Source organism: Columba livia, chromosome 25 (assembly GCF_036013475.1).
Source record: "Columba livia isolate bColLiv1 breed racing homer chromosome 25, bColLiv1.pat.W.v2, whole genome shotgun sequence".
NCBI lineage: Eukaryota > Metazoa > Chordata > Aves > Columbiformes > Columbidae > Columba > Columba livia.
The window spans coordinates 615,722-628,466 of NC_088626.1; the positions used below are offsets into that span (position 1 = coordinate 615,722).

Genomic DNA, 12,745 nt, shown 5'->3' on the forward strand with positions numbered 1-12,745 from the left:
CTTGGGCCTCACTAAATCAGTGCTTTTCCCCCTGAATATTAATCTACTATAAAAGTGCTGAGCCTGCACCTTTCCCCACGGCGCTCTGCGGAAGAGGCTGACGCAAGGACCAGCAGCACGGGGACGTTTCCAGCCAGCATCCAGCAGAACGCCCCGTGTCCCGGGCAGACCGCTGTCCCCATGCCGGCACAGCGTACACCGGTGGGATGCGGCAGACCCCGTGCCGTACAGCCCGGCTCTGAGCCGGGACCAGCGACGCAGGGGGTGCTGGGGAAGGACGGAGCGGCAGCGGAGCCGGCTGGCCCAGCCGAGGGGAGGCCGAGGGGTGTTTGGCACCCGCACGGCTGGAAAAGTTCTCCCCACGCCAAGGCACACGCGGCCTTGGAGCTCTGCGGCGGTTAATTCGCCCGACTCTGCAGAACAGAATCCAGTAATTTATTGGGGCTCTGCTGGGGTCGTTTCCCCTGCGCACTCGGGGGGGTCATGCAGCAAAAACTGCTGACTCTCCCTTTTTTGTGCCTGTGGGTTGGGGGGGCGGGAAGGTGCCAGGGTGGAAGTGGCTGGGGGTGTGCAGGGATGGTTGGTCTGCAAATGGGTTTGTTCAGAGCTGCGTCAGTGGCCCAAAGTTGCCTGGGTTCACCGCCTCCACCTGGCCCCAGTGCCTGCTCGCCCAGAACACGGGCAGGCTTGCTCACACTTTGTGCTCAGTCTGTGCGCAGGGTCTGCTCACACTTTGTGCTCAATCTGTGCGCAGGGTTTGCTCACACTTTGTGCTCACTGTATGTGCAGGGTTTGCTCACACTTTGTGCTCACTCCCAGAATACTCAGGGCTTGCTCACAGTTTGCTCTCAGGGTGTACAAGGTCTGCTCACACTTTGTGCTCACTCAGGGTGTTCAGGGTTTGCTCACAGTTTGCTCTCAGGGTGTTCAGGGTTTGCTCTCAGGGTGTGCAGCGTTTGCTCACACTTTGTGCTCCCTCCCAGAATATTCAGGGCTTGCTCACCCTTTGCGCTCAGGGTGTTCAGGGTTTGCTCTCCCATTGCACTCACTCTCAGGCTGAACTCCAAAGCTGGTGGCTCCGCGGTGCAGCTGGGGTTACCATAGGAAAACCAGGGAAGAGCACGCCCCAGCTTCCAGATCTTTCTAAATTAAAAACACCGGAGGAAAACAGACGCGGAGTGACTCCTGGCACACACGTCTGCGCGGTGCGGGCACAGCAGAGCGCAGCGGGGACGGGGCTGCGGGACTCCGGTGCTTGCCCGCGGGTGGGATGGCCAGCCGAAGCCCCGGTGATGCCGCGGGCTCCACGCCAGCCCCTGCTCACCCTCCATCTGCAAAACCTCTCAGCAGAGGAATGTGCTGCTCCCTGAGCCAGCGCAGGCCGGCCCTGCCTTCCTCCCACCAGCCTCCTCCTCGGCCTCCGCCCGCGCAGGAGCGACCCGGGGAGCCGGGCTGGGTGCATTTGGGATGGGCACGGGGCTGGGGGAACAGGGAGCCAGGCTGGGTGCATTTGGGATGGGCACGGGGCTGGGGGAACAGGGAGCCGGGCTGGGTGCATTTGGGATGGGCACGGGGCTGGGGGAACCCCTGTCCCCAGCACACAGACCCGTCCCCAGCACCTCCCGCGGTGCAGGATGCTCAGGGGCTGCTGGACCCGCCGGGCGCAGCCGCTGCTCCTCTGGGGCTGGTCGAGCCCAAGTGGCGAAGCAGCCGCCGGGGGAACCACAATCTGCTCGTTTCACCTCAGACTTCCCTGCGCGGTTGCGGACGCTGCCAGGAGGAGTTCGGCTGGGTTCAGAAGCTGGAGCAGTCACCAGCCTGGAACATGGGGTGGGAGAAGATGACTTCCCTCATTATCCTGTATTATGTGGCATCAGATGTTCCCCTAAGATGTATTTAAGGACTATCGGAGTGGCAGTCGTGCAAGGGAACATTACCCATCTGCAGGAAATTAAGGGTATTATCTCAGTAATTTTCTGCCTACCTTTGTACCCAGCCCGGAAAAGCCCCCGACAAGTTGAAATTCAACTGTGATTTCCCCAAACCCCCTGAAAACTCCCCAGCCGGCAGGGGGTGCCTCCTGCGGGTCCCGAGCTGGGTGCACCCCAGGGTGCCGTGGCCCCCAAAGGCAGCACCCTGCCCCGGGACCCCTGGCCCTGCGGACACACCCCGAGGCCCCGCCCCAGGGAGCCTGTGCTGGGCAGGGGGCCGCCCAGTCCCTTTAAATGCGGGGCAGGAGAAGGGCTCCTGCCCTATGGCTGCCCCACAGCCTGCAGCCCCCAGCACCACCGGTAAGTGCTCCCCAGCACCGGGGCTCTGTGCTCTTGTCTTTGTTACCGTCGTTCTCTAAGGAACAGTTGACTTATTGCACAGCTGAGGCTGTGGAAGGGGTGGGGGGGTCTCCCGGCTCCTGCCCCTGCAGCTCAACCACAGGCAGTTGGGGTTTCTCTGCAAATGCTGCTGGTGACCCCGTTCCTGGCTGCTGGGAAGTCAGAGCTCGTCTCTGGGCTCTGCAGGGCACTGCGGGACCCGGTGTCACACGAACCCTTGTTCCAGGGTCAGACACCCTGGGTGACTCGGGTTTAGCGCCTCTGCTCCCCAGAGGGAGGGTAGAAATCAGGGCAGTGTTGGCGCAGCTGTGGCAGCAAGGACAGAGAAGCGTCTCCTGCTCTGTGCTCCTGTGCGTCCCGAGAGCCCGTGTCGGGTCTGCAGCAGCGTTTGTCCTGCGGTCCCCATGGGGTTGTTGACCCCGAGATGCTGATGGGCTGATGCTGCTCAGCTGGTGCTGGGCTGGGTCTGTGTGGGACGCTGCAGCGCTGGGCAGGGCAGGACGAGCCTGTTCCTTGGTGCAGGTCCCACAGGGCTCTGGGGTTTGCAGCTCAGCTGCTGCAGAGAGAACAGAAACCTTTGAAGTCTGGTCAGTGCCGAAAACACTTCATTACGCTGCACTAATGAGTGGTTGACTCTGGGAATTTGGAATTCCTCAGCCGGGCTCTGGCGAGAGGGCATTTCTGGGTAATGCTCTTAATTGCCCCTGGAAATACAAACAACTTCCCACCCAGCCTCTGCCTCCCCTGCCGGTGCTGCGGTTGCGTGCGGGGCCCGGACACCCCGTGCGCTGCAGCCAGCTCTGCGGAACGAGAGCAGCCCGCAAGGCGTCCTGGACACGCGGCTGTTCGTGCTGCTCGGGGAGCTGGGACCCGGGGGGCTGGTGGCGGGAGCTGCTCCCGGAGTGTCCCCTCCAGCCCGGGGGGGCGGCCCCAGACGCACCGGGGAGCAGCAGCAGCGGCGAGCGACCCCGCGCAGGGACCGCCCCGACTTGTCCGTGCAGGGTCTGAGTGCTTCGATACCGGTTGCTGAGTGTCCCTCGTACCTGGTGGCAGGATCCTGTGTGAACCCAAGGGGTTTCGCTGTCTGCCCCTGGGATGTGAGGGGTTTTGCACCTGTTTCAAACGCTTTCGCAGGTTTCTGCCGTGGGCTCGCAGCCCTGCCCGGCGGGAGGTGCCCCGGGGTGCAGCTGGGCACACGGGGCTCAGGGACAGGGTGGGCTGTCCCCAAACAAGGCGGTTTAGCTCCCAGCAGCCCATTTGGGGCTTTTCAATGGAGAACTGGCTGGTGCTGCTATCTGCCGGCAGGAAGGGGCTGTGTCCCTGTGCCGGACCAGTGCCCCCGCGCCGGCGGGGACAGGGTTGCGGGTGCGGGGACAGGGTTACTGGTGCGGGGACGCAGAGCTGGCAGAGCCCCCAGCACAGCCGTGGGTCCCAGTGCCGGGACAGCACCGGATGAGGTTCATTTGCACGACTCGTACACAGACTAATTACTTCCCACTGTACTAGTAAAACACGTCCCTTGGTGGCAGTGATGCGAACTATCGGCTGCTGGCAGAGAGGGGCTTGGGGCGGTGTGGCGGAGCTGGAGAAATCATCGATGGTGATGGAATTGTTGTGCGCACCCGCTGGTGCGGGACAGGATCAGTCCCCTCCGATCGCCCGGTCCGGTGGGCTGGGCGGGCTCCGTGAGCCCAGCTCGTGCGCTTTGATCACAGACTTTCCCCTCGCGAGGCTCTTCCCGCTTCCCCTCAATTCAGGAATTCCCTCTCGCTGTTTACATGCTCCAGCCATCACACAGACATCACCCATGTTCTCTGAGCTCTGCACCCATCCCGGCGCTCAGCACCAGTGAAATCCTGCACTGAACAGGCGCTTTTCCAGCCCCAGCGGTTCAAATAGCGGTGACTGTCGGTGTTACCAGGGAGACGAGGCTTCTGCTAAATGCACATTTTATTGACATCACGTTTATTCTCGTTTACCGACCACCGATTAACACAACTATTCAGCGCTGCGTCCTGGCCGTACGAGCTGTGGGTGCGGGAACAGCTGAGGACGCGGGACGGGAGCCGATTGCACAAGCTGCTGCTGCATAGAGGCAGGAGCCTCTATCGCACGTTTAAAGTGCAGGTAACACCCAGCTGGCTTCTTTGAGTCGCCTGCTCTAGAGGCTGTCTGACCTCTAGAAAAGACGTTTCGTTCTGCTTAGCACCAAGTCTAACTTTAATTTTACAGTGAGTATAAATATACATATATTTAAAACCCATCATGTGAGTCACTTCTGGATATTTACATAGGACAAAGTAAAAATAAAAATTAACAAATGTTAAAACCAGCTTTTCAGTCGAGTCTACCAAAAAACTAGTGAACGCCGGGGTGTGCGAGGAACCGCTTTGTAAATACAGCGAGTCCGCGCCTGGCAAGGTTTAACCAAAGATGTGTGCAGGTGCCCAGGGCGCCTTGCACGACCCGCCGGACCCTAAACCCGCGTGGTCTGGCGGGTGCAGCCCGTCCTGGTGCCGCAGGCGCCCCCGCCGTCCCTGCTCCGCGCTGCTCCGCTCCGATCCCTCCAGTCCTTCGAGCAGCTCAGCCCAGCCGCGCGGAGCAGCGCCGGCCACCGCGGTACGGGTGCGACAGCTCAGGCAAGGGCTGCGCGGGTCATTCTGTGCACTGGTTATCGGTTAAACCGGGCTAACTAGGATCAAGAGCTTGAGTTTAACATGGCAGCAGAGCGGGCTGCAAGCCCTGGATATGTGGGTAGGGTCCTGCGGAGGATTTCAAACTGCAGAACGGGCTTTAGTGGGCTTGCAGCCTAACTCATCCTGCGCCCAGGCCTTTGTGACAGTGACGAGCTGCCTCTCCTAAGGTTTAGAGCACCTGATCAGTAGGAACACAGACAGTTGCATCATAATTTAGGTATTTACAGCATAAGTTGAACTGGTGGGGGCAGGGGATCCAGTCCAAGTGGGGAGCGGGCCCCTGCGACAGCCTTGGCCTGGCCGGGGAGCGAGCGTGGAGCGGACGCGGAGCCCCGGCGGCGCCGGCACCTCGTGTGCGCAGCAGCCCCTGCAAACCCGCCCGTCCCTTCCCGGGAGGGCCGACACCAAAGCTCCTGTCGCAGCACAGGACAGTCCCCAGGCTCCAGCCTAAGCCCCGTTGGCACCGGCATTGCTGCTCTGAGCCGCTTCCAGTTTAGTCTGGGGGAAGAGAAAGTCGCGGATTTTAGGCAGTTTCAACACAAATGCTGCTTAAAGTTCAAAAACTCTTTTTGGTGTCCTCCCGTTTACTACAGGAAGCTGCTCTGAGAGCAACAGCTGCTGTGAACACAGTTCTCCAGGGTAAAGGAGCATTCTGCTGATAAAACTCAGCCTGGACTCCAAACTTGCCTGCAGTGGCACCCAACATGTACACGAGAGCAGCTAAACCCGACTGAAATATCCCCAGAAAGCAAATGGGTGAAAGAAAGGCAAATCACTGTAGAAGTACTTCTAGAGATAGAAAATGGCAGTTAGCACTGCTGACAGAGGTCACACGTGGTATTTTCGTATTAACAGCCCTCAATGCAGTTCTCGTCCACAACTTCTCCAGTTGCTCCTTGACCTTAACGTTCAGATCATCTTGTGGCCCAAGTTTCCCCGGTTTGTCTGTGAGTTCTGTGATGAACACTCTCCTTTGGGAAGCTGAGGACTCTTTAAAATCTTACCTCTTGTGGGGGAGGCTTAGCTGACATCTCTGGGGTTGGCAACTTCTCTGTCGTCTGAGACACAAACTCTTCGTTCTTTAAGGAAAAAGCAGCTGTAAGTCGCAGAGCCCTCTCGGAAAGCCACGCTCTAGCCAGACCCCGTACCATCCCTCCTCCCGTCCGAGCAAGGCTGGGCCCTGCAACGCATGTTTGTGAAGGGCGCATGGCGGTGTTTCCAGCATTTCCCCTACTATTTAACAGCACTATTTGGAACTATTTCTAGCAGTTGACACAATATTCTCCTTTAATTTCGGCTGCTGCTCTTATTAGCTTGGACCAATTGAAGGAATTCACTTCAGCCTTATGCTGAGAACTGCGTGCTCTGGTTTTCTCACTCCAGGTATTTTGGCTCTTTGTCCTGGACAATTTGCCAGGAGAGCTGAGAACAAGTCACCCTGAGCTGGCTCCTCCGAGCTCCGTGCACCCGGACCGAAGTCTCTGTGTTTCTGTGAATACAGCAACTTGCAGACCGCTCTCTTCTCACCTTTCTTCCCTGCACGACAGGGGCAGGATCCACCAGCATCTCCCGCCCTCCGGGAACGGATGTCACCGCTTCAGCAGCTCCACTTACCTACGGAAGAGCAGACAGTTCAGCACGGTTACTTCAGTCCGCTTGGAGGATCAAAGAACAAGATTCATGTCACAGCACTTCATTTTTGCAACGCGTAATGGTTAAACCATTAACCTGAAGGTTTTATTCAAACAACGCACCTTATTTTGTGGAACCGGAACAGACTGTGGCTTCACATCTATTAAGTACAAGGCACGGGAAAGCAGGAGCAGAGAAGGTGGAACGTTCTCTTTTAAATGCAGATCCAGCCACTGCGAGTGGGAAACAGAGGGAAAAGTTATTTCGTATTGGCTCTATCTAGCACTCTTTGTCCTTAACGATCTTAAAGCTATCTTGAGTTTGGCCAATACAGCTTTAAGTTACCACAAAGAGCAGAAATAGTTTTGCAGAGTTAAGAATACCCTGTGGGATACACACTGGAGAGAAGGTTTCCAGCTACTAGTGAGGTACCAACATCAAACAGCCAAGTCCTTTGAATTATCTACAGCTCACCTGAAACACCGCACCCACAGCAGCACCCGTAAACCGTCTGAATGCTTAGGAAAGCCTAGTGTGGGCTCTACTGCAAGTGCTGGCTACTTCAGAAGCTTAAAACATATTCCACACCCCTCTTCATCCTGTTTCCAGCTACCCTGATGCTGCTTGTAAGGCGTTACCTGGGTGCTTCAGGCCTTAAAGCTCCGCGGTGCGCAGAAAGCTCCTGCACACGAGCAGAGCAGAGCAGAGCGCACTCGCCTGTCTGAGCTGCTCCTTGAGCTGCTCCTCCGAGAGCCCCAGCGAGCGCATCCCCCGGGCCCTGCAGGCGCTCTGCAGCTCCGACACGCTCAGCCCGCCGACTCCCTCCTTGGCGATCATCTGAAACGAAAGGGAGCGTTCCACCTCGGCACCGCGTGAGCCAAGGCCCTCGGTGACCTGATGAGCTTGGGCCCAAAGACGTGTCTGTGTCGGTGAATGCGCATCAAGTCCCACCAGCACAAGGTGAGACAGAACTGGCTTTGTCCATAGTTCATTCTGACCTTGGCAGCGGACAGGCTTCGGCTACAGAGCTGGAAAACTTGGATCCTCATTAGTTATTTCCCCAAGTACTGAGAATTTCATTTTTACATGTGATCCTACAGGTTTGAAGAATTGCCCAAAGATGGGCAACCCTGTGAGGACTGCAGGCCTGAAAGCCGAACCCGTGGTTAAGCTGCACCCGCCTGTCAGGACCGGCTGCCTCTTCCTAGTGGTATTTATTCCAGAATTGGAACCTCCCTTTTTTACAATTAGTGTGACTCCAGACAAAACCATGAGGGTGTTCTAAACAGTGACAATATCTGCAGTGCCCCACGTGTTGGGGTTCACCAAAGACAGCAAGGGCGCACAAAGAACAACCTCTGTTTTCTTCCTGGAAACTGTCAGAATCCGTCCCATGAACACTGAACTCCGCGGCGGAGGACGGCGCTGGGCAGCGGCACACACCCGAGGCCGAGCAGGCGGCCTGTGACTCAGAGGGCAGAGCCCAAGATTGCGAGGAGCGTGCGTCCCCCCCAGCAGCCACGTCTGCGCTTGTTTAAACTTACTTCATCATCCGCCCTGATGGTTCTGAGCCTCAGCCGGAGCTGAAAGCGGAGCAGGTTGTTGGTGCCGATGGGCTGCAGCTCAAGCAACTTGCAAAGAGCCACGAGCTGCGGCCGCTCCAGGTGCTCCAGGGTCAGCTCGTCCTCAAACAGCTTGGAGAAGCGCACGATCTCCTGGGTGCTGGGCCGGTGGCCGGTGTGACGGATCTACGCAAAGCAGAGGCACCAGGGCCAAAGTGAAACAGAATCGCAGGTTGTGAATCCTCTTTCCCCTCCAAGGAAGGAGCCCTCCCGCTTCTCACACTGCTGTTCCCACCTCTCCATGGAAACAGAATTACACAGTTGAAAGGCCAAAGCCAAACAGAGTTTCTGAGCGGCAGCTTGAACGATTTCCCACGGTGAAGCTTTGGCTGTTGTTCCAGGATGGAAATGCTGGTTTCTACAACCCATTTCACCAGGGTACGAGCTGCGACTGGAGCCCTGTCACCAACAGCTGACGGGACAGCTCTGCGCTGCCAAACCTCTCTGTACCTCCACACAAACCCCACCCTCGCTGCCCAAACCAGCGGCACCAACGCTGCTGTCAGCACTGCTGCCGTCGCCCAGCGCAGCTCACCTGGTGCACGTAGGAGGAGAACTGTCTGCCTTGGCCTGTATCCGCCTTGTTCCTTTTGGCCATCTCTGCCACGGTCTCCTGCAGGAACTTGGCTAACTCCAGCTTTGCACTGAGCTTCTTCTTCTGCTTCTCTTCCTTCATGGAGGGAACAAAACACAAGTAAAAATTCCACTTGAAAATCAGGAGGGATTCTGGGAAAGAGACGAAACTTCAGTACTGCAAGCAAAGAGGCTTCGGATATTGTAGAAAATGGAATCGCTGTGCACTTCCCTACGGATCACTGTTTACAGAATGGTCTCCACATTCTGCTCTCCTGTCTCGGAATAAGCCAGGACCGTCTGACCCAGACGTGTGTGAGGACGACAGTGGTCACCAGCAGCTCCCTATGCAGCTGCACAGGCGTTCTAACGAGCTGGAACACGCACCTGCGTCTCTGGAAACAACACAAACCTTTTTTGACTCTGTCTCAAACGTTGAGGGCAGCATTTCAGGGAAGAGCTTCAAGAACACGGGTAACAGGAACTCCATGAAGGGGACGATGACGAACACGAGGAAGGGAACCAGCCGGAAGAGATCCGCGCACGTCCGCAGCAGCTGCACAGAGAAGAGCACACCAGAAATTATCATTCAACCAGACAAAAAGAGTGTTCCAAAGTGGAAACGGAGTGGTTTAACTTCTTTTGGTGCAGTCAGCCTCCCAGTGCATTGCTTTAGCAAGGCGTTCACGTGCTTGGCACTTACCCTTCGCCTCTCCCTCCTAGTGAGGACCTGACCGTGCAGCAGCCTCCACACCATCCTGGCGGCCACCTTGGTGTCGATCCACAGCAAGTGGAACCCGTTGTAATAATGTTTCAGCTCATCCACCACCCGTTGGCGCAAGGACCTTGTTCCCACTGGAGTCTCTACGATGTTTTTTGCTGGAGTCCTTGCGGGTTTAGCGTCCCGGTTCACGGCGCTTCGGTGGGGCGGAGGCTCGGCCCGGGGCTGCTGTCGCGAGCAGGCGGACGCGTGGAACGATCGCAGGCCGGTGCCCGACGGTGCGCGGCGCAGCCATCGCTGCTTCTCAGCGTCTCTGACCAAAGTCCGGTTTAGATGGGAATCCACAAGTGGGACAAAAGCAAGCGCTGGAGCGTACGGAGGACTGGAGCGCACCAGGAGGTGGGAGCCTCTGAAACTGGAGAGATATTCAAGTAAGTAATAGTGGCTAAGGTACAGATAAGAGTGTTACAAATCGCTGTTCCGAGTGCCAAATTAATCTTGTGAAATGGATCTTGTGGCTGCTTCAGCAACTGAAATTCCTGTCCTTCAGCAACAGGCAAAATACTGAGAGCTTGCCTCATGCTTAAAACTCTTCTCTTTCGGGGAGAATAACTCAAGGTTTCGTGCTGCCCCTGGGAAGCCGTTAAACAATCACATCGGCTAAAGTTTGCCAGTTGCAAACAAAGAAAAGCCAAGGCCCCTTCTCTCACCGAACGTTTATTAACAGAACGGAGCTCTCTGTGTTTCCTGCCCCGTCCCTCCCGCAGGAGCGGGAAGAGCCAGGCTGAGCGCTGGAGAGAGGTGAGGAGCTTGGGGTATGGGGAACAATTTCTCCCCAGAGGGCTGTGGGCACTGAACAGGCTGCCCCGGGCGGCGCTGCAGTCACGGTCCCTGGGGGGCTGGACGGAGATGAGGGTCTCAGGGCACGGGGCAGTGCCGGGGCGGGCTGCGGGTGGACTTGGTGACCCTGAGGGCTTTTCCCACCGCTATGGCTCATAGCAGAGCTAAGGCCGCGCTGCTCTGCGCTACGACAGCTGCTGAGGCCCCTCAGTGCTGGACAATGTGTTTGCGCCCCCTGTTCGGGCAGGAGAACGGCAGCAGCCCGGCCGGGACCCAGCGGAGCAGCCCCGGTCACGCCGCGGCGGTCGCGGTGAGGGCGGCCGGACCCTCCGGTCTCCAGGACCCCCGGGTCCCGGGCTGACCCCCCCAGCCCGGCCCGGCTCCCCAGGACCCCGCCTCACCTGGGCCTGGCCGCGGCCAGCAGCGCGTTCCAGCCGCAGGCGGCCATGGTGGCACCGAGTCAGCGGCTCCGGCCGGCGGCGGGCAGCGGGGGGACCCTCATCTCCGGCGGCGAAGGCGACAGGCCGCCGGGGCCCGGTCCCGTTCCCGCCGCCCAGCTCCCCGCCATGGGCCCGGTCCTCCCGGGCTGGCCCATCGCGCCCCGCCCGTGCCGCTCTACCCCAGCCAGCGGCGCTCTATGGTTCCCTCTGCATCACGCCATCGCGTGGCGTCACAGCCCCTTCGGCGACAGCCAACCAGAAGGCAGGGTCGCGGCCCTGCCGCAGGCCACCCAATGGGAGCAGGGCGGGGCGGGGCTTGACCCGAGGTGCCCTCAGGAAGGGCCGCGCATTGGCTGCGAGGAGCGACGTGCCGGAGGGCGGGCCCGGCGGGGTGATGTCACGGGCCGGTGCGTGACGACATCGCGGGGCGGCGGGGCTGCCCGTGACGTCAGGGAGGGGGGCAGCGGGGCGGGGGGACCGGGACGGGGCCGGGGGGCCCGGGGACAGCGGCCGGGGCGGCCTCTGGGCCCGAGCCGAGGCCCAAGGCCTGCGCTGAAGCCTAAGGCCTGAGTTGAGGCCTGTGCTGGGGCCCCGTGGTCGCTCCATCCTCCCGCTGTCCCGTCGGTTCTCCCCGGTGCCGAGGCGGCTCCGCCAGCGCGCCGGGGCCGGAGCAGCTGCGCTGGCGGCCTGGCCTCACCTCTGCCTTCTTGTTGTTTGCGTAGCGCCTGAAGAGCGGCAGAGAACCCGAGAGCCGTGTGCGGAAGCGGGCTCCTGGCTGGAAGGGACTCCCAGGTTTGGCTCCACGCCTCGCCGTGACCGCGAAGCCCGGGCTCGGGTCCTGGTGGAAGGTAGGAGGGTTCTTAAGCCGTTAGCGCACACCACGCCGTTTCACTGGTGGCCGCGTCGGCTGTTTCCTGGTGCATCCATAGGGTTTTCTTTGAAAACGCCACCAGTGTTTCAGCAGCCATCCCGTAAAACACTGATAGCATCCCTTTGTTTTTCGTACGGAACAAAACTTTGCTTTTACGTGAACGGTTCCTATCTAAGTGATTGCAGTTTGTATCTATATACAGAACAGAACATATTCTGAGCAGCCGCATGTACAGGTCGGGTAACAGTAGAGTCTCCTTTGTCTCCTTTTGTGTGTTGTCGCCTGAGAGCAGCTTTAGGCGTCAGAAGGGAGTTTCAAGCCCTGACGTGTTTGAGACAAATACCGCAGGTCTGATGCAACACGTAGGCAGCTGGAGAAACGTGCCTGGGCGGTGACGGGGGACTCGGCCTCGACAGGGAGCTGACAGCAGGTGCTGCTGAGCGGAGTGAGGCGCTGGGCCTCGGGTGGGCGCTGCGGCGACGGGGGCAGAGCCGCTCCCTGGGGCTGCGCTGGGAGCCCCGGGACTGAGCTGCGGCCTCCGCTCCCCCTTTGAGCTGCGGCCTCCGCTCCCCCTTTGAGCTGCGGCCTCCGCTCCCCCTTTGAGCTGCGGCCCCTGCTCCCCCTTTGAGCTGCGGCCTCCGCTCCCCCTTTGAGCTGCGGCCTCCGCTCCCCCTTTGAGCTGCGGCCTCCGTTCCCCCTTTGAGCTGCGGCCTCCGCTCCCCCCTTTGAGCTGCGGCCTCCGCTCCCCCCTTGAGCTGCAGCCTCTGCTCCCCCTTAGCAAGGCCTCCCTGTCTTTTTGGGAGCAGCCCTGGGCAGGGACCGTTTGTCCAGGAACAGGCGGCGGTTCTGAGCTGTTGTGAAACACGCAGGCAGCAGGAGTGGGGGCACAGCTTCTGGAAGCAATTAGCGCGCTGCATTTAATTATTCAGGGGGAATGTGGCACCTCTGTGACTGCTCAGGAATGTTGTTGTCTCGTGGGTGCGTCTCGGGGGCCGTTGTGAAGCTCTGGGGCGCGGGCAG

The 12,745-nt window shown here is 59.3% G+C and overlaps 2 protein-coding genes across 5 annotated transcripts in view; one reads left to right on the forward strand and one right to left on the reverse strand.

The window, feature by feature from the left end:
• Positions 1-4,262: 4,262 nt before the first annotated feature.
• Positions 4,263-11,077, reverse strand: LETM2 (leucine zipper and EF-hand containing transmembrane protein 2). Of its 4 annotated transcripts, XM_065040842.1 has the most exons (10): positions 10,816-11,072; positions 9,557-9,989; positions 9,266-9,409; positions 8,816-8,950; positions 8,203-8,406; positions 7,376-7,495; positions 6,781-6,891; positions 6,554-6,640; positions 6,031-6,105; positions 4,263-5,524 (listed from the first exon to the last, which is right to left on the reverse strand). In XM_065040842.1, the coding sequence occupies exons 1-10, from the start codon at positions 10,860-10,862 to the stop codon at positions 5,474-5,476; spliced, it is 1,407 nt and encodes a 468-aa protein (XP_064896914.1). In that variant the 5' UTR covers positions 10,863-11,072; the 3' UTR covers positions 4,263-5,473. The 4 variants fall into 4 exon arrangements, with proteins under 4 accessions (XP_064896914.1, XP_064896916.1, XP_064896915.1 ...); XM_065040844.1 differs by lacking the exon at positions 7,376-7,495 and having other exon boundaries at positions 10,816-11,074; XM_065040843.1 differs by lacking the exon at positions 6,554-6,640 and having other exon boundaries at positions 10,816-11,073.
• A 64-nt stretch (positions 11,078-11,141) lies between these two features.
• The window catches only part of NSD3 (nuclear receptor binding SET domain protein 3), a 35,443-nt gene continuing 33,839 nt past the window's right edge, over positions 11,142-12,745 (forward strand). Inside the window, exons 1-2 of the mRNA XM_065040839.1 lie at positions 11,142-11,261; positions 11,577-11,702. The gene's annotated coding sequence lies outside the window, so the exon portion shown is untranslated. The remainder of the gene's footprint in view (positions 11,262-11,576; positions 11,703-12,745) is intronic.

Coding starts and splice junctions, on each gene's coding strand:
- LETM2 (XM_065040842.1), bottom strand. CDS start 10,862: ATGGCCGCCTGCGGCTGGAACGCGCTGCTGGCCGCGGCCAGGCCCAG. Junction 6,641..6,780: donor TTCCGGTTCCACAAAATAAG/GTGCGTTGTTTG, acceptor GCTCTTCCGTAG/GTAAGTGGAGCTGCTGAAGC. Junction 5,525..6,030: donor CTAAGCCTCCCCCACAAGAG/GTAAGATTTTAA, acceptor CTCTTCCCCCAG/ACTAAACTGGAAGCGGCTCA.